Source organism: Carcharodon carcharias, chromosome 12 (assembly GCF_017639515.1).
Source record: "Carcharodon carcharias isolate sCarCar2 chromosome 12, sCarCar2.pri, whole genome shotgun sequence".
Taxonomy (NCBI): Eukaryota; Metazoa; Chordata; class Chondrichthyes; order Lamniformes; family Lamnidae; genus Carcharodon; species Carcharodon carcharias.
This window is the reverse complement of record NC_054478.1, coordinates 132,445,865-132,466,065: the sequence shown is the minus strand read 5'-3', so window position 1 is coordinate 132,466,065 and position 20,201 is coordinate 132,445,865. Positions and strand designations below refer to the sequence as shown.

The 20,201-nt window shown below is 45.6% G+C and overlaps 1 protein-coding gene across 1 annotated transcript in view; it reads left to right on the top strand.

Annotated features, from left to right (window-relative positions):
• Nucleotides 1-20,201, top strand: part of col6a1 (collagen, type VI, alpha 1) — a 99,572-nt gene that overhangs the window by 55,425 nt on the left and 23,946 nt on the right. The window contains exons 26-29 of the mRNA XM_041200627.1: nt 7,845-7,910; nt 18,835-18,870; nt 19,000-19,036; nt 19,964-19,972. Of these exons, the coding sequence (XP_041056561.1) occupies nt 7,845-7,910; nt 18,835-18,870; nt 19,000-19,036; nt 19,964-19,972 (148 nt within the window). The remainder of the gene's footprint in view (nt 1-7,844; nt 7,911-18,834; nt 18,871-18,999; nt 19,037-19,963; nt 19,973-20,201) is intronic.

Genomic DNA, 20,201 nt, shown 5'->3' with positions numbered 1-20,201 from the left:
AGCACAGTTGACGTTTTGAGTCCTCATGACCCTTCAACATCTTTGCCTAATTTGCGGAGGCTAAATTTTGGTGGGATTTACTTAAATGTGCCATGTGTCTTAAAACATGTGATTGGTGGGATACCGCCCCTTTTTAATTGGGCGGTATTCCACCAATCAAAATAAGGCATCTTTTGGCTCCCATAAGTGGATACGATAGCTGCTCAATCTGCATGCCCCAGGTTTGACCTCTGGTCACAAGAACAGGAGGAGGCCATTCAGTCCATCAGGTCCGTTCTGCCATTCAATCCGATCATGGCTGATCTGTACCTCAACTCCAACTACCCACCTCGGTTCCATACTCCTTACTGGCCTCTACTGGGGGAGAGAGTTTTAAGTCAGAACTGAACTGAAGTGAGAGCCATACTATTGCTTCATGCAGAGTCCCTCCCATTGATGGAAGGTGAGAATTATGTTTGGCCGTGATGGCGCCCGAGTGGAACATTCACCAGACTCGCACATGTGGAATGGCTCATGAAAGGGTGGCCTTCTGTGCCTCCGGCCCCTCCATTTTCCTGGAATTAAGAGTTGGAGGGAGGGCTGTGGGGAACTGTATTTCATTTCAGAGTCTGACTGAAAGCTAAAGTATTTTCTCAGCTGAAGGGAAGAGATATTTTGGGATGTATGCCTGCAAATACAAGAGCTAAAAATGTTGTGTAAGATCTGGTGAATACATTAAATGTATCTTTGTGACTCCAGCCTATATCCAGGCATTCTTTAGAATGCAAGGCAGGTGGTGGCTAACTGCCTGTATAACCTTTTACACAACATCATTCATGTAAAAATATCTTGCGAGGGCCTCTCAAAAAGTGAATGGAAAATGCAGGGAGAGCCAAGGAAGGAGTGATGAGACGGGCAGACCAGAATTCTCTTTCCACCTCTTTCCTTTTTTTACCCTCTCCTCTTCCAAAGGTTGTGTACATTTCCACAGGCACCAACGGCAGTAACTTGCATTTATGCAGCACCTTTAACCTCCCAACGCACTTAACAGGAGTATTATCAAACAATATTTGGCACCATGCCATACAAGGGTGATATTAGGACAAACAAGTTCCTTAAAGGAGAGAGAGGGGTAGAGAGGTGGAAATGCTTAGGGATGGAATTTGAGAGTTTAGGGTCTAGGCAGCTGAAGGCACAGCCACCGATGGTGGAGCAATTAGAATAGGGATCGCACAAAACCAGAATTGACTGAGTGCAGTTTTCACACAGGATTAGGCCCAGAGATAAAGAGGGGCAAAGCCATGGAAGAATTTGAAAACATGGATAAAAATTTGAAAATCCAGGTTTTGCTGGACCGGGAGCCAATGTAGGTCAGCGAGATCAGGCATGATGGGTAAACAGGACTTGGTGCGAGTTGAAACGTGGACAGCAGAGTTTTAGATGAGCTGAAGCTAATGGAGGATGGAAGAATGGAGGCCGGCCAGAAGAGCATTGGTTTAGCCAAGTCGAGAAGTAACAAATACAAGGATGAGGGTTTCAGCTGATGAACGGAGGCAATGATGGAGATGGGCGATGTTAGAGATGGATGTAGACAATCTTACCTCAGCTCAACTGGTCTATCTACACGTCAGCAACCAACCTAACTGCAGAGCGTATTGCAACCCCATCCTGTTTCCCATAGATCCCACAAGAGGACACTGAATAAGAAGAACCTTGGCAGATTTCCTAGGCATAAACTGGGATATGCAAATCTCTCCATAACCATGTCCCATCTATGTCTATCATCCCCTCTGGCCCTACAGTCTTCTGAGAGCTGTACATCCTCTAACTCTAGCCTCTTGTCTACCCGCCCCCCTCCTGACTTCCTTCGGCCCACCATTGGTGCCCATGCCTTCAGCCATCTGGACCCAACATTCTGGGATTTCCACCTCTGCCCCTCACTACCTCTCTCCCCTTGAAGACTCTACTGAAAACCTATCTGTATGACTCAGCATTTTGCTCATCTGTCTCAGTACCTCTTTATGTGGCTCAGTGTCGGTCTTTTGTCTGATAACACTCCTGTGAAGAACTTCAGGTCATTTTGTTTTTTGAAAGGTGCTATTTGAATGCAAAGTGCTGTTGTTGGCACAGACCAGTCATGTGTGGCTCAGTACCTTACTGGCTGGTGCCTTTATCCATTAGGGAGCAGCTGTGAGCAGGATAATGTCAAATGGATGCAGAAACGAATGTCTGCTCTTTTGTAAAGTTGCCATATAGGGTAATTACAAAGCAGCTGAGATGACCTGAACTGGCTTCTCTGCCTTGGCTCTAGAAGGCCAGATCCTGAAAAACACAACTTCTTTCTTGCTTTCTTGGCAATGATCATCATCTTCAAATTGTTTTGAGATTTTAACCAATCCTGCAGCGCCTAAAATTTGACCAGGAAAAATGGGAACCAAAAGAGACCTTGGCATTGGCTTTTCTCTTTTTCCATAACCGCAGTTAGAAACAGTCCTTGCTTCTGTCCTTCACCTCTCCAACACATCTACCTCTCCCCCCACCACCAACTCCCAACATTTCATCTCCCCTCTCCCCAGTGCAGTATTTGGTCACCAGACCACAAGATCTCAGTCAGACTCAATTGGCATCACTTTGCCTAGTTGAGAGACAGGGCAAAAGGATCATCCAGGGCTCCTGGTTACCAGGCTATGACCTTGCAGCCAGAGGCCATGTTTGCATGGACACTAGAGAATAGAATCAATTTGGTCACCAGTTCTATCCCCTGTACTCTCCCATCCTGCCCATGTTTAAATAACCCGTCCAGTAGTCACCTCTTTGGTTTGCACATGAAAAGTGAATGCTACGCTGAGATGCTAGAGCACTAACTACACCTGTGGAGCCAGTGTCAGCTAACAGTCACTGCTTTTAGAACAAGGGAGGAAACAAAGAGAAAAAGATGTTTGCATTCCTATTACATCTTTCTCAAGATGCCTCAGAACGCCCCAAAGCATTTCACAGCCAATGGCCTGTAGTCCTGTTTGTATTATCTCACAAAGAGAAATTGGATAAGTGACCAGGTCTTCAGTTTGTGATTTTGGTTGAGCAATAAATGTTGGCCAGGGCCGGGTTGAGCTCCAATGTTGCTGAAAAGAACCATACTGTTGAAGTTTTTCATCTTGCACTCGTTAGGGTAAACACAAGAATGCCAAATTTCAGATGATCATTCTTTGTCTTTTTACCCTGATGAGTGCAAGATGAAAAGCTTCAGCAACATATCTTTCTCTTTCAGTAATATTCAAGTTCTGTACTGCCAAGCAATAGGTTGAACTCCCCTGTTCTTCCTCACTAATGCCAAGTGATCTTTTACATCCACCTGAGTGCTCGCAGCTCTTCCCAGGAGATTAATCTTTAATCCCCAGAGATGCCAAAGCAATCCTTGAGGATTAGCAGCTTGAGTTTGTCAGCACTGCTGTCCACACTGAAATGTAAACAGTATCCTCCAGATGTGCACTGTTGTCCAGAGCCAGCAGGACCATTTAAACAGCTGTTTCTGCTCAGTCCTCTTGAACATTGGCTAGTTTTAACTCTTTCATTGGCAAAGCTTAAACAACGCAAGTCCCAGGTACAAGGCCCTGCCCAAGTTACAGGCACCCGATTTATCAATTAGGCCCCCATTTCACTTCTCGTAATTTATACGTTTGTTATGGGACTTTTTGGGGGGTAACAGAAGGCTAAGGTGATTGCCATTCTCTTTTCAAGGTTCCATATTTCTAAGTGTAAATGAGTGACTTCACCAGATCCCAGGAACGTGGCCCGTGGAGCTCAGTGCTAAGCCCACTTCAGATCATAACAGTTACATGGGGCTAATGGTGGCTGGGGTTGTGGGGGAGGGCTACACACCCACTGAAGAAGAGCCCCATCACATACTTGGAAATTGGCCTCCTCACATATCAAAATCATGTTGTCTTTTTAAAAGAGAATGAGTTTTTCTCTCTGAACAGCTCATATTCATGCAGTGCATTAACCCAGTAAAAACCCCTTGCAGGAGTGTTATGACAAAATTTGACACTGAGCTATATAAGGAGATATTAGAACAGGTGACCAAAAGCTTGGTCACAATGTTAGGCTTTGAGCAAAAATGTAAAAGGTGGGGAGTGAGATAAAGAGACTGAAAGGCTCAAAGAGGGAATTCTAGATCTTGGCACCTAGTGTACTTGTGGCATTTTCAAATGATATTGTGATTGGCAGAATGGTAATAAGAAATTGGAGGAGACCAAGAATAAATGTCTGGGAACTCCAGAGGATACAGTGTTGGAGCAGGAGAAACTATTGCAGGTATTTCTCTGGTTAGGATTGGATAGCCAGGAATGGAACCAGATGAGAACAAACCCACTCAGCAAGGCAGCAGCATTAAAAGACCGGAAATAGATGAAGAAGGATAGTTACCATGGTCGCAGTCACATAATTCCATAACATGGCCCGGGTGGGAACTTGCCCGAGTGAATCAACAGTGCTATCAAGCAGCACTTGCTTAGCAATAACCTGCTCACTGACACTCAGTTTGGATTCCGCCAAGGCCACTCAGCTCCTGACCTCATTACAGCCTTGGTTCAAACATGGACAAAAGAGCCGAACTCCAGAGGTGAGGTGAGACTGACTGCCCTTGACATCAAGGCCACATTTAACCAAGATGGTATCAAGGAGCCCTAGCAAAACTGGGAATGGGAATCGGGGGAAACTCTCTGCTGTTTGGAGTCATACCGAGCACAAAGGAAGCTGGTTGTGGTTGTTTGAGGTCAATCATCTCAGTTCCAGGACATCACTGCAAGAGTTCCTCAAGGTAGTGTCCTTGGTCCCACTGTCTCCACCTACTTCATCAATGACCTTCCTTCCATCACAAGGTCAGAAGTGGGATGTTCTCTGATGATTGCACAATGTTCAGATCCATTTGCGACTCCTCGGATACTGAAGCAGTCCATGTACAAATACAGCAAGACCCTGGACCCTGAACAACTCACTTCTGACCTTGTGATGGAAGGAAGGTCATTGATGAAGTAGGTGGAGACAGTGGGACCAAGGACACTACCTTGAGGAACTCTTGCTGTGATGTCCTGGAACTGAGATGATTGACCTCAAACAACCACAACCAGCTCTCTCATCAATGTTTGTACCAAGGCTGTAATGAGGTCAGGAGCTGAGTGGCCCTGGACAATATCCAGGCTTGAGCTGACAAGTAGCAAGTAACATTCGTGTCACCCAAGTGCCAGGCAATGACCATCTCCAACAAGACAGAATCTAATCATCACACCTTGTCATTCAGTGGCATTACCATTGCTGAATCCCCAGTATCAACATCCTGAGGTTTACAATTGACCAGAAACTGAACTTGGCCCATATAAATATTGTGGCTATGAGAGAAGGTCAGAGACTAGGAATCCTGTGACAAGTAACTCACCACCTGACTCCCCAAAGTCAGTCCACCATCTACAAGGCACAAGTAGGAGTGTGATGGAATACTCTCCACTTGCCTGGATGAGTACACCTCCAACACTCAAGAAACCTGACACAGTCTAGGACAAAACAGCCTGCTTGATTGGCATCCCATCCACAAACATTCATTCCTCCACCGCCAACAGTGGCAGCAGTGTATACCAATATCGAAATGCACTGCAGGAACTCACCAAGGCTCTGCAGACAGCATCTTTCAAACCCACGACCGCTACCATTTAGAAGGACAAAAGCAGCAGACACATGGGAACACCACCACCTGGAAGCTCCCATCCAAGCCACTCAGCATCCTGACTTGGAAATATATCACTGTTCCTTCACTGTCGCTGGGTCAAAACCCTGGAACTCCGTCCCTAACAGCACTGTGGGTGTACCCATACCACATGCATTGCAGCAGCTCAAGAAGGCAGCTGACCACTACCTTCTCGAGGGCATTTAGGGATGGTCAATAATTGCTGCCCTAGCTAGCAACACCCACATCCTATAAATGAATTTAAAAAATGCAATTGCGGGAAAGATGGGCATGGATTCAGGAAGTGACAACACATTCAAGGACTTTGGAGATGAAACGGAGGCTGGAGCTGGGCTGGTGGTTTGCAAGGACAGAGAGATCAAGGGTTGAGCAAGTGAATGATGATGGCAGATTTGAGGGAAGTGGGCACTACCTTAGGAGAGGGAGCCATTTAAAATATCAGCAAGTTCCTCGTTGCTGATAGGATTGTCAACTCTGGTTGAATGTATTCTTGAAGATCTCATATCATGACATGCCAACTACCTCAACCCACAGTCCTGCCATTGGTTGGCCAACATGTTCATCGTCATGGTACCCTATCTTCCCAGCCAATCAAAAATCTTCATTATCCCATTGCTTGATTCTTGACTGTCAGCCTTTCCTTTTGCCCCCATCTTCTATATTTTTATAATTAACAAACAGAAATGTTGAAAGAAAATGAATGAAAAAACACGTACAACTCCTACGATTGATCGTGGTAATATATTGAAGATTAGTCTTTAATTCCTGGAGACTCCAGGACAACCCTGGAGGGTTGGTAACCCTAGTTACTGGGTGGCCTTCCCTGAAATCAAATTGCCTTTCCTACTCAATTGTACCAGAATATTTTTGAGCAGTGACTCTGGGGCTTAGCTTTTAAGAGCCCATTTAACTCCAATGTCATTCCTAATTGGTTCCAATAATGTTGCTAATCCAGTGGAGAATCCGGCCTTAGATTCTGAGAAATGCTAGGCATAACCCTCGTGAGCTTATTTTATTCTTGCAGATAAACAAACTGCAAATGATTCCAAGCAACCTGTGCATTCTGTGTATATAATATCCCAACTTGCGTATACTGCCAATGACAACTTTGTAAACTATGTGTTCTGCGCTTTTAAACAGCTCCCCCTTGTAATGAGCTCTGAATGATGATATAAGCCCTGTTTGGACATGCCAGACTGTGACAGCTTTGAATGTTGATGGGTGTGAGCAGTTCAGCAGCTTGTTGCCCAGTAAGGCAATGAGCATTCTCCATTCAAGAGCTCATGCAAGGAGCAAGAATTTAGGCGTTGCCTTATCTTGTCCTAGAGAATTTAAAGGAAGACTTGCAATCCTGTAGCACCTTTCACAACCACAGGATGTCCAAAAACACTTGAAAGCCAATTGGAAGTGCAGTCAGGAGACATGACAGCCAATTTGTGCATAGCTCCCACAAACAATGAGATAATGACTAGATATTTGTTTTTAGTGATCTTGGCTGAGCAATAAATATTGTCCAGGGAACCTCCTGCCTTTCTTCACAGTCATGCCATGGGATTGTTTTTTAACCCACTACCTGAGAGGGCAAACGGACCCTTAGGCTGGGATTTGGTGGGACTCACCGCGGGGTATGCAGCGAAGTCCATTGACTTTCAGCGGGACCAGAAAATTCCCAGTGTTGGGGGGGGGGTGGGGACTGGAAAATCCTGGCCTTAGTTAAATGTCTCATCCAAATGAAAGCATCTGTGACAGTGCAGCACTCCCTCAGTATTGCACTGGGCATGTCAGCCTAGATTTTGTGACTAAGTCCCTGGAGTGGGACTTGAACCCACACCATTCTCAGTCAGAGTGCTATCTACTAAACCGCAGCTCAAGTACAATAGCACTCCTTCATCAGGAATCAAAACCAAAGATTGGCTTCTCATGCTAAGTACCAGAGAACAGCTCAATGGTTTCAATAGCTGAGGGGGTAAAGCAAGTTTTTTTTGTCCCTCGAAGACAGATTTGTCTGCGTTTATTAACAAGGTAGAAGGGATTGATCCTCCATTTAGCTCAGTAGTTTCTGCTTCCATATTAAAAACATATATTGCTGCCTAAGCAAACTCATCTCTCTCTGTTTCTTCCTTAGAATGATGTTCCAGGTGAAAAAGGTCGTAAAGGGGCCAAAGGTTACAGAGGAGCAGAGGGGAAAGCGGTAAGGAGATTTGCACCTTGATCAACTGTAGGCAAGTTTGCTTGCTCGTAGGCAAGCCTGTTAAAGGGTGATATGTGTTAAAGTGAGGGACGTTGGTCAGCCCATTGGGGGATGATCTTCTTTGCCAAACATGGGATTGTGTTTGGACTGCATAATCCTTCCCGCATAGTGCTCCATTTGATTTTGAACAATGTTCTGCTTTACCCAGTCATATGGCGCCACCGACCCCGGCTTTGCCAGGTCTCACTGCCACCTGTAAGAGGAGCAGCCCACAAAGAACAGACCCATTTCTGCCCCCAATTATCATGGACGGCCTTGAGGATCCAACCCTGCTGAACACACCAGGCTTGCATGGCCAACAGGAAAGAAGTGATTAAGCTAGCACGCTGGCAGGCAGGGCCCAGGCTCAGTGTCTCCTTCTGCCAAGCAGGCCTGCTTCCTCCCCCATCCCTTTCAGACAGAGTAAATGCAACCACGTTGCCAGCCAGTTCCACAATTTCTGGTTCCTCCCTGCTTAGCGACCAGAACGATCATAAATGCAGTGGAACGTTGCACATTGGTCAGTTTGTTGTCAATCTCCTGCACGCCAGGCCACGGGAGAAGGTAACTAATAGGAAAGTTTCAACTGTGATTGGTTACCTGACTCTTCAGAGGACGTGCTGTACCTGATACCATCTGATAGCTGTGCCTGTCTGCGGGGCCTAGCGAGGTCCCCAACTGGCTTTTATGTTTCCTTTGGATGTGTGCGATGCTGGTAGTGGTTGTTGTGATCAGGTGCAGCCTTGTCTCAGGACAGCCAGAACTTGTATCACCCTCTTCGTGTTCTCCAAAGCCACTGTATCTAATCAGCCAAAGGCAGTTCAGCTCCTGCACACTCTTATTGTTACAAAATACCTTTACTCAAAACTCGTCAATGCTCGATAGCCCTCCAACCTGATGGCATGTCCCTAATCTGAAAAACTGTAGATAAACCTTGTTACCCGCTTGCTTAAACAGGGTCACCTGTATCCCATTATTTGGACTGCTGGTGGTGGCTAGCATGCACTTCCCGTGGTCCTACAGCCCTAATTCTTTGGGACAGGACATTGCATTGCATTTATTGCCATTAATAATTGCTCCAAGAAGTGGATATTGGTCGTTCCTGACTTGTATCCTGTTTAGTGCATTATCAATGCAACCACGTGCAACATAGGAGATATTTAGCATTGTAGGCGAGCAGCCAGCATTCCCAAGTGCAAAGTGTAAAGTTTGTTGCTCTCCACCCCTTCTGAATGGGTTCAGTGTGTTGGGTATAACAGGACATGCTGCAGGGCAGCAGGCATGGTCGTGGCACTACCATCATCCATCAAAGCAATTCCAGAACCTTTTCATTGGCACATTTTGGCTGTGTCCCTTTCTCAGAGCAGTTTGCTTAAAAGTTACTTGGGAAAATCAGGAATTCTGAAGCTTAAGAGCCCACCCAACTACAAATCAAAGGGGAATCTCCCTGCAAACCTTTAGACTCCCAGAACTTGGGAGTAGCATAGCAATGGAAACAGCCTAACAACTGTTGTATAAGGGTCTGGCACAATAGGGTTAATGTGGGACTGAGTACAGTACCACCCACACAATGATATAAGAGAATACATGACTCAAACCTAGGGGTCAGTCTATTGTTAGAGCTGCAAGTACAAGCAAGAATGGAGTCAGCTCCTAGTTTGAACCCTTTACTGTATATGTTTATATATCTCTTGTAATTAATAATCTACTTACGACTACAAAGATTTCATTAAGACCTGCTGAACGGTATCAAACACTGTACAACATGGTGGCAGCGAATAGAAAAACCCAAAACTTCGCAAAAAATACAGTGCAAAACTAAAATCCTGAAAGACTTAAAAAAAAAAAAATTGAACAAGCGTTCTGGCCTGAAGAAAAGCCCAAAACAGACGCGTAGGGAAAAGCTCCAAAGAAAGGCTTGGAAGCTGAAGGCAAACATTTAAAATTCCTCACTGCAGCAGAAGACTCCATTGGATTTCTTGAAAGTCCAGCTTCAATTTGCAGAGTCAGCAGAAATAGCAGTGGTGAGATAAAACTTTTAAATTCCAGGATAAAGGAAGTCCTGAGAAACTTGTAGATAGTTCAGTTGTCAGAAAAACCAGATTCCCTAGTTGTCATCGAGTCCGAGCTCGCTCCGTAAAGAAAAAAAATTAACATAGAAGGATTGTGGTTAAATAATCCGCTTTAAAGACCAGTAAAGGCCAGGATTCAATGCTTTTGCGACCCTAAAGCATAGCGCTGAAATGAAGAAATCTGCAGCTCGTCATTCCTAGCAGCCATTGTTTAAAATTATTTCGAGGCTGAGCATGAGCGCCATTGCAGTGGGAGCCTGCCAAAACCAGCAAGCACGGGCAAACCCTTTGTCTTCAAATGAATGGTGGCACCATCTTGAATTTCAGTAACTTTTTACAGCTGAACGTACACTTCAATTTTTTTTAACCATGGATCAGAAATCCACTCTTTCAGATCAATTTGGACTTGTCCAAATCTCAGGTCAATCACACAGTTGGGGACTTTAGAGAAAAAGATTCCTATAGAGACATGATTGAGTCAGGTGTAGATAAAAAGACAGAAGCAGTTCATGTCCAAATGCAACAAGACCTGGACAATATCCAGGCTTGTGGCTGACGAGTGGCAAGTAACATTCGTGTCACACAAGTGTCAGACAATGACCATCTCCAACAATAGAGAATCCAACCATTGCCCCTTGATGTTCAATGACATGACCATCACTGAATCCCCCACTATCAAAATCCTGGGGGTTACCATTGACCAGAAACTGAACTGAACCAACCATATAATTATTGGCTACAAGAGCAGGTCAGAGACAGGGAATTCTGCAGAGAGTAACTCACCTCCTGACTCCCCAAAGCCTGTCCACCATCTACAAGGCACAAGTCAGGAGTGTGATGGAATTCTGCCCGCTTGTCTGGATGAATGCAGCTTCCAGAAAACTCAAGAAGCTTGACACCATCCAGGACAAAGCAGCCCGCTTGATTGGCACCACATCCACAGACATTCACTCCATCAACCAACGGCACATAGTAGCAGCATTGTGTACTGTCTACAAGATGCACTGCAGGAATTCACCAAGGCTTCTTCGACAGCACCTTCCAAACCCACGACCACTACCACCTGGAAGGACATGGGCAGCAGATAGATGGGAACACCACCACCTGGAAGTTCCCCTCCAAGTCACTCACCATCCTGACTTGGAAATATATTGCAGTTCCTTCGCTGTCGCTGGGTCAAAATCCTGGAAATCACAATATCTCTCAGTGCAGAAGAGGCCTTTCGGCCCATCGAGTCCCTGCCTAACAGGTACCTACACCACATGGACTTCAGCTCACCAACACCTTCCCAGGGGCAACTAAGGATGGGCAATAAATGCTGGCCTAGTGAAAGAAGCCCACATCCCATGAATGAATAAAAAAAAGTTAACACACAGATAAAAGCAAAATACTGCAGATGCTGGAAATCTGAAATAAAACCGAAAATGTTGCAAGAGCTCAGCTGGTGTGGCAGCATCTGTGGAGAGAGAAACAGGGTTAATGTTTTAAGTCTGAATGACTTCTTCAGAGCTAAAGTGTAGTAGAAATATGAAATATGAAAGTTTAAGGAGGGTGGAGCAGGTGAAGTTCAGGTAGAAGGCCAGTGATAGATGGGGACTAAGGAGAGATTGACAAAGATGTCATGGACACAGGACAAAGGGAGTGTTAATGGTAGTGGTAAGGGCTAAAGAATGTGCTGATAGTGGCATAAAGGTAAAGAAACCAGAATGTGATAATAGCAGGACAAGGGTTAGCGCTCTGTGTAAGTAACAGATGGCCCTTTTAGGGGTGGGATGGAGGGAGGGGACAGTGGTTGGAGAAAAAGGATAGAAAAAGGGGATAGATCAATGAATAAACAAATAAAAATTTAATAAGATAAAAAATAAAAATACATTTTAAAAAAGGGGTGAAGATAGAAGAGAGAGTTCATGATCTGAAGTTGTTGAACTCAACATTAAGTCCATAAGGCTTTAAAGTGCCTAATCGGAAGATGAGGTGCTGTTCCTCCAGTTTGCATTGAGCTTTACTGGAACATTGCAGCAGGCCAAGGATGGACATGTTTGTGGAGAGCTCTGAAGAAGAGTCATATGGACTCGAAACGTTAACTCTGTTTCTCTCTCCACAGGTACTGCCAGACCTGGTGAGCTTTTCCAGCATTTTCTGTTTTTATTTCAGATTTCCAGATTCGCAGTATTTTGCTTTTATCCAAATCAACAGAGTTTACCTGTAATTGCAGAGCCTTTTTAAAAATTCATTCATGGGATGTGGGCTTTGCTGGCTAGACCAGCATTTATTGCCCATCCCTAGTTGCCCTTGAGAAGGTGGTGGTGAGCTTCCGTCTTGAACCATTGAAGTCCATGCGATGTAGATACACCCATAGTGCTGTTAGGGAGGGAGTTCCAGGATTTTGACCCAGCGATATATTTCCAAGTCAGGATGGTGAGTAACTTGGACGGGAACTTCCAGGTGGTGTTACCATCTATCTGCTGCCCTTGTCCTTCTAGATGGTAGTCGTCGTGGGTTTGGAAGGTGCTGTTGAAGGAGTCTGGTGAACTCTTGCAATGCATCTTGTCGATGGTATATACTGCTACTACTGTGTGTTGGTGGCGGATGGAGTGAATGTTTGAGGATGTGGTACCAATCAAGTAGGCTGCTTTGACCTGGATAGTGTTGGGCTTCTTGAGTGTTGTGGGAGCTGCACTCATCCAGGCAAGTGGAGAGTATTCCATCACATTCCTGACTTGTGCCTTGTAGAGGGTGGACAGACTTTGGGGAGTCAGGAGGTGAGTTACTCATTGCAGGATTCCTAGCCTCTGACCTGTTCTTGTAGCCACAGTATTTATATGGCTAGTCCAATTCAGTTTCTGGACAATGGTAACCCCCAGGATATTGATAGTAGGAGATTCAGTGATGGTAATGCCATTGAACATCAAGGGGCAATGGGTGCATTCTCCCTTGTTGGAGATGGCCATTGCCTGACACTTTGTTGGCATGTATGTTGCTTTCTACTTGTCAGTCTAAGCCTGGATATTGTCCAGGTCTTGCTGCATTTATACATGGGCTGCTTCAGTATCTGAAGAGTCGTGAATTGTGTTGAACATTGTGGAATTATCAGTGGATGTCCCCACTTCTGACCTTATGATGGAAGGAAGGTCATTGATGAAGCAACTGATGATGGTTGGGCTGAGGACACTTCCCTGAGGAACTCCTGCAGTGATGTCCTGGAGCTGCAAGACTGACCTCTAACAACCACAACAATCTTCCTTTCTGCTAGGAATGACTCCAACTAGCAGAGAGTTTTCCCTCTGATTCCCATTGACTCAACTTTTGCTAGGACTCCTTGATGTCACACTCAGTCAAATGCAGCCTCGATGTCAAGGGCAGTCACTCTCACCTCATCTCATCTCACTTCGGGAGTTCAGCTCTTTTGACAGTTTGAGCCAAGGCTGTAATGAGGTCAGGAGCTGAGTGGCCCTGGCGGAACCCAAACTGGGCATCAGTGAGCAGGTTATGGCTAAGGAAGTGCTGCTTGATAGCACTGTTGATGACCCATTCCATTACTATACTGATGATGGAGAATAGACTGATGGGGCAGTAATTGGCACGGTTGGATTTGTCCTGCTTTTTGTGTACAGGACATACCTGGGCAATTTCCCACATGGCCGGGTAGATGCCAATGTTGTAGCTGTACTGGAACAGCTTGGCTAGGGGTGTGGCAAGCTCTGAATCACAAGTCTTCAGTACTATTGTTGGAATATTGTCAGAGCCCATAGCCTTTGCAATATCCAGTGCCTTCAGCTGTTTCTTGATATCTTGTAGAATGAATTGAATTGGCTGAAGACTGGCATCTGTGAAGTTGGGGACCTCCAGAGGAGGTCGAGATGGATCATCTGCTCGGCACTTCTGGCTGAAGATTGTTGCGAATACCTCTGCCTTATCTTTTGCACTGATGTGCTGGGCTCCTCCATCATTGAGGATGGGGATATTTCGGGGCCACCTCCTCCTCCAGTGAGTTGTTTAATTGTCCACCACCATTCACGACTGGATGTGACAGGACTGCAGAGCTTAGATCTGATCCATTGGTTGTGGGATCGCTTATCTCTGTCTATCATTTGCTGCTTATGCTCTGAAGAAGAGTCATATGGACTCGAAATATTAACTCTGTCTTTCCCTCTACAGACACTGTCTGATCTGCTGAGTTTTTTCAGCATTTTTTGTTAAAGTAGTCCTGTGTTATAGCTTCACCAGGCTGACATCTCATTTTTAGGTGTGCCTGGTGCTGCTCCTGGCATGCTTTCCTGTATTCATCACTGAATCAGGGTTGATCTCCTGGCTTGATGGTAATGGTAGAGTGGGGGATATCCTGGGCCATGAGGTTATAGATTGTGTTCAATTGCAATTCTGCTGATGGCCCACAGTGCCTCATGAATGCCACAGTCTTGAATTGCTAGATTTGTTTGAAATTGGCCCCTTTAGCGTGGCAGTAGTGCCACACAACATGATGGAGAGTTTTCTCAATGTGAAGGTGGGACTTCGTCTCCTCAACGACTGTGAAGTGGTCACTCCCACAGGCAGGTTGGTGAGGATGAACCTACCACTCCTCCGTCAGTAGTGCCAATGAGATATGGAAAGGTTATAAAGCCTCTGGACCACCTGAACCCATGCACTCAGGCACTTGAAGGAGGACAGTTGGTGTAGGATGGGATAATAATAAGATGTAAGTACATGGGGTAAACTAGAATAACCTGAAATACATTGGATAAAGACTTGGGGGGTGATGTCATGTAAGGATCTGGCACATATAGGGTTAACATGGGACTGAGTCCTGTACCGCCCACACAGTGATGTAATAGAATACATGACCCACACCTCAGGGTCAGTCTAGTTTTGGACAGAGCTGTGTGTACAAGCAAGTATGGAGACAGCTCCTAGCTACAAAAACTTCATTAAGATTGACCAGATGGCATCCAACATCCTTCACCAACGACAACTAAATCAAGACATAGATTGAATCTTTAAGTTAAATGAGGCAAAAAACATCAAAGGAAATTTGGATCATTGACAATGTGGAGTAGCTGAATCCAATAGGTGACCACAGACCAAGTGATGTTAAGAGAAACACCCAAGGGAGACCAAATGGAGCTCTGAAAATAAACTGAGGGGAGTGAATGAAATATTTTCTGTAAATCACAGCATATAAGTCGACCTAGAATATAAGACGACAGCATTTTTCCAGACCCAAAAATCATGATTTTTTATTTTACTATACTCTGCATATAAGTTGAGACCACTTCCCCCACACCCTCCCCTCACTTTTTCAGCCAAGAAATGTTATCTTTGCATTAGCACTCATCATCAATTTTTCACTCCATAAATGTATCTTATTGCCACCTTCTAACTGTCACAAGCAGCCGATACGGGTTGTGTTCCAAAGATGCGCGGGAGTTTAAGACATGCCCAATCTTGGCGTTGGATGCTGATGATATTTCAAAATGGTGACCACCCAGGCCGGTGGTTCACTTTTATATTCTGCATATAAGTCGACCTAGTCCTTGGAGGCTTCAAAGGTCGACCTAGACACTAACATCTATGGTACTGTGAAAATGACTGCTACTGGTTAAAATCTCCGTTAGGTCACTGCTGGCTATATGTTCTCCACTAAACCACTCCCGCCACTACAACCCCCGCTCCCCCCCGCAACCACCAATTGGTGGTGCTCAGACTGGGGCTGGAGTGTTGGTGGAGGGGCTGGGAGGGAGCCCCCACAGAGGCCAGTCCTTTTGAGGGGGGTGGGCAGGTGGGGATGCACCTGACGTTAAAAGGAGGCTGCTGATCGAGGTGCACCCGCCCATCCACTCCCCTCCTGAGGCCTAAACAGGGTTAATTTTTGGGCTTCCCTCCTGCCTCTGAGCTCCTCCCACCAGCCTGAAAATTGAGGCTGGGTGGGGAATAGCCCTTAAGTGGTCAATAATCGGCCGCTTAAGGGCCTCAACTGAGGCAAGGGTGGGCGGCAGGCCAGCCTAGACCTCACCTGGCCCAGCGGAGAGGTTGGACAGGGCAGGAACCCAGTGGGAAGGACATATGAAAAATTTTTTTACGGTGACCCATGCCTACAAACCCACTGACTGGGAAACGTAAAATTCTTGCCTATGTATCAAATCCCCACCCCAATTTGAATTTCCCTTCAGTAATTGTCCAGCACCACTCCCACCTCCACCCAAAACCACCTACCCATTGATTAAACCTCCCAATACTTTGCAGTGAACACCCCTTCACCCCTTACTCCAGCAAGATTTCCCAGGCCCAGTCATAGCCCTTTGAGCAGTACCCTCCCTCCACCTAATTCTGTATTAGTTCTGCTGCCCACCACCCTTTAATCATGACACTTAAGGGCCTCCTCCCACCATCGCTGCTATGTTACTAGTGATGGGGAGGATACACTGATCACATGGCAAGGCTGTCATGTGGAAACTGGAGCTTTCATTGCGGCTGAGGGGGGAGCCTCCTGTTTGGGCATCCTGGACCCAGTGGAGGGTCTTCCTATGGTACTCCACCCTCGCACCCACCCCTATTCTCCCCCCCGCCCCTCATTTGTTTCTGCCCCCATTGTTCCCAATCTAGTTCATTATCCCCCTCGGTGGACCCTGCCAGACTGGTCCCAGCGAAACACCCCCTGCCCCCGCTCCCCGTCTAATCCGGCTTCGTGGTTCTTCAGTCTGGAGGAATGCCTGCAGTCCCAACAGTGCCCCCCAGCCCGCTCCCACTGGCACTGCTGGGACTAGAGATTTGGATGGTGGCGGACATTTCACTCTGAGCCAATTTAATGATCTGATAGCTGTAAAATGGGCTCGCAATGACCCAACAGAGGCAGGTTCACCCCCTACTTCTTTGCCGGGTGGCAGGGCCACCAGTTCCAGGTAAAGCCCAGCCCACAGGTCTTTCCTTTCGAGCCTGAATGGCCCTTTAAGATGTGGCAGCCATTCCAATCCTGCAGCAGCCACCATTTCCTCTCCTCTCCCTCAGCGGCGAGCGCTGGCTCTGACGATATCAATGGGCCTGACCTTGGAATATTCATCAGGGTCGAGGCCACTACCTCGAATGGTCAGAAAGCTCAAATGCCACATGCTTATTCCTGGGCCACAACATCTGCAGGCTCTCAACTGACCTTGCCAGAAGCAAAATAAGAATTGAAGTGTTTTACTGCACAGCAGGAAACCATTCAGCCCATCATGACTCTCTGAAATCCCTATCCAATAGCCCCTTTCTCACTATCCCAATTTAACTTTGAACAAACCCTCTGGGGTGTTTATTTAACATTGGGTAGACATTGCAGGCTTGAAGGGACGCACGCCAACAGTTTAACAGAAGAAAAAGCTGCATCATTTTACTTGATGTGATATTGCTTCCTTTTCATTGATAATGGGCAGTGCCGTAGAAGACTTAGAGGCATAATAAGTGTAGTACTGATCTTGCTGTCACTAATACGTTTAGTAATTGTTGATTTAGCTCAGTTGGCTGTACTCCTGCCTTTGGACCAGGAGCTTGTGCCTGAATGTGACTTTGAGTGGCCCAAATTTAACAAATGCAGCTCAAGATAAACCCACTTGTGGTAGCTTCCAACACTCTGGAATTTTCTCCTGCTACATAGTGGTGTTGGCCCTCGATTGGCACCTCCTTGGCTGCCACAAAGGAATCCCACTTCCGAGCCTACCTGCCATCAATGCAGCTTCCACAGAACAAGGCTAGGAGAAGAAGTAAAGGAAAATAAATAATGGCCCATGTGCCAGGATAGAATGTGTGCCAAGATTGGTTGGCAAACGAGATTGATCGGGAACAAGTTGGTACAGGCGCAGCCAATTCATAATTTAAAGGATAAATGTGACATCAATCATGTTTGACTATGGCCATTATCCACCACCCCCCCTTTGTTGGTAAAACCATTCAGTAATATAAACTGGTATTCAACCCATAGAAATCCATAATGGTAGGTTTCAGTACACCTTTCCAACTATTTGTGGTTCTTTGGAGGGATACCTTGCCATGATGCAAAATGTTGACAGATACTTTCTAAAGTTAAGATAACTCAAGATCTGAACATACATTTTCATTACTAAGTGAAAGGGGCATTTATCACCAATGGAGACCTGAATAGTGTTTTTCCAACATTGGTGATGTCAGGCAAGACTGCCCTTTGAATCCATTTTGAGAATCTCTTTTATTTGCATTGTCAATGTGGTTCCTGTAAGCCACCTCAAAGGGCATATAAGATTGAAGCACTAAGATCCCCCTGATGCCAGATGTTGCTCCATACTTAGACTTCCATTTCAGGCTCTGAACTGTTGTCGAGCTTGTGTTTTTCACTCTCCTTCTCCTGCACCCTGGAGAGGCAAAACAAGAGAGCAGCGATAGGAGGCGAGGCTATCCCAGTATATTCATAGCATGGGTAAAAGTGTCTTAAGATGCAATTAAAGTTCCTAGCATAAGGAAACTTGTCATTGACCCACACCCCATGAATCTGGGAAGCGGACATGTTGGAACACTCCTTTAAAAAAAAATGTCCTTAAACCAGCCATTGGGATGGAGGGAGGGGGAAAGGTTAATGAGTTATCTGTTAGTTGGAAATTCATTCAAACAGGAATCGTGACATGAAGTGGCTCCTTTTGTGACATGCAGCCTTTATTTCACTATTCTGCCCAGTTCGGATGATACAGCCTTTTGATGTAAAGCATAAAATGTTGAGCAGCTGTACAAAATTTCAAAAATGAAACCAACAAGATAATCTCTGTGGAGTAAGTAATAACAATGTTGTCTTATTTATTCTGTTTTATTGCTAGGGACCTCCCGGACCCCCAGGACCACCAGGACCTTCTGTATGTATATGGTGGCTTGTTAATACAAACAGAGATATGTTAATAAATTCTAAAATCATTAAATAAAGGCAGGGGGTTGGAATGGAATGAAAGTGTGTCCTAAGGTTCCTAACCCTCTCTCTTTTACAGGAGTGTGAAATATTGGACATCATCAAGCGCATGTGTTGTAAGTAGACAAGAAGTCCGACTTTTTCACACCAGGGATTTGGGTGTCTGGACTCAGTAACAGAGTCAATAGAAAGTGCTGTGTAGTAACGTCTTATCTCAAGGCACAGCTGGAAAGTGTACGGCCCAATTGTGGTACTGACTTGAAAGGATCTTAGCTCCTAGGTTTGAGTTCTTTGATCTCAGCTGCAGTAAGGAGCCTCCAACTGACCTCAGCACTCTTGCACCAAGGTTGGGAAAGATCAGCCAAGGCTTCTGTTTCTGGTGCTATCAAATATCTTCTGCTGCATTGAGAACTTGTTTCACCTTCCCTTGCGTGCTGGATGGCACTGTACTGTGCACCAAATGCCCATCGGCATCCCTTATCATCCTCTGCAAAGCAACTTTAGGCTCACTGGTGTGACAAGGAGTACAGCCATGCCACAAATGCCTCGACCCATGCCCAAGATGGCACAACCGTTATTAACGTAGTCTTCAATAAAAAAACAAGGTGGCAATTTTGCAACATTTGCCCCCCTGCCTCTTTCAGTGGGAGCACATATCTTGAATTTAGCTATGCATTGTGCATGATCCCCTGTCCACAATCAATTGGAAAATCCCGCACAACCCTCACCCAAATTTCTAACATGCTCCCCCCCACCTGCCCCCCTGGGGTGGGAAACCTCAGCTATCAGGGAAGGGAAGTTGGAAATAATTGACCCTTAAAACTTTTGTGTTAAACACCCATAAACAGCAGAACTGCCCCTCCCAAGGCTGCACTCTCCTGTCACAGAGTGCCTTATGTGGAATGTATGACACCACAACCTGATGCATCATGAGGTGACCAAATGACTGGGTGCAGCATTAAATAAAATATATGTACCTTATTAATACACCCATGAATAATTATTAAAATCAATTTGCTAATTTTCCTTTCTCTTTTTTACAGCTTGCTGTGGTGAGTAGACTGAATTATTTAATACAGGAAAGCCTGATATTGGTCACTGCTTATTGCTGCCAATCTCTACCCTTTTTCAAGTCTACCTGATTTTGCCATTTGTATAATGGTATAGCATGGGTACTTGTAGATGGTCCCTTAACTTTAGTTAGTGCTTCATCTCAGCTTGACTGCAATTTAGAGACGTCCCCTTCCCAATCAATCTCTTGTCAGTGTATGAGCCAATCAG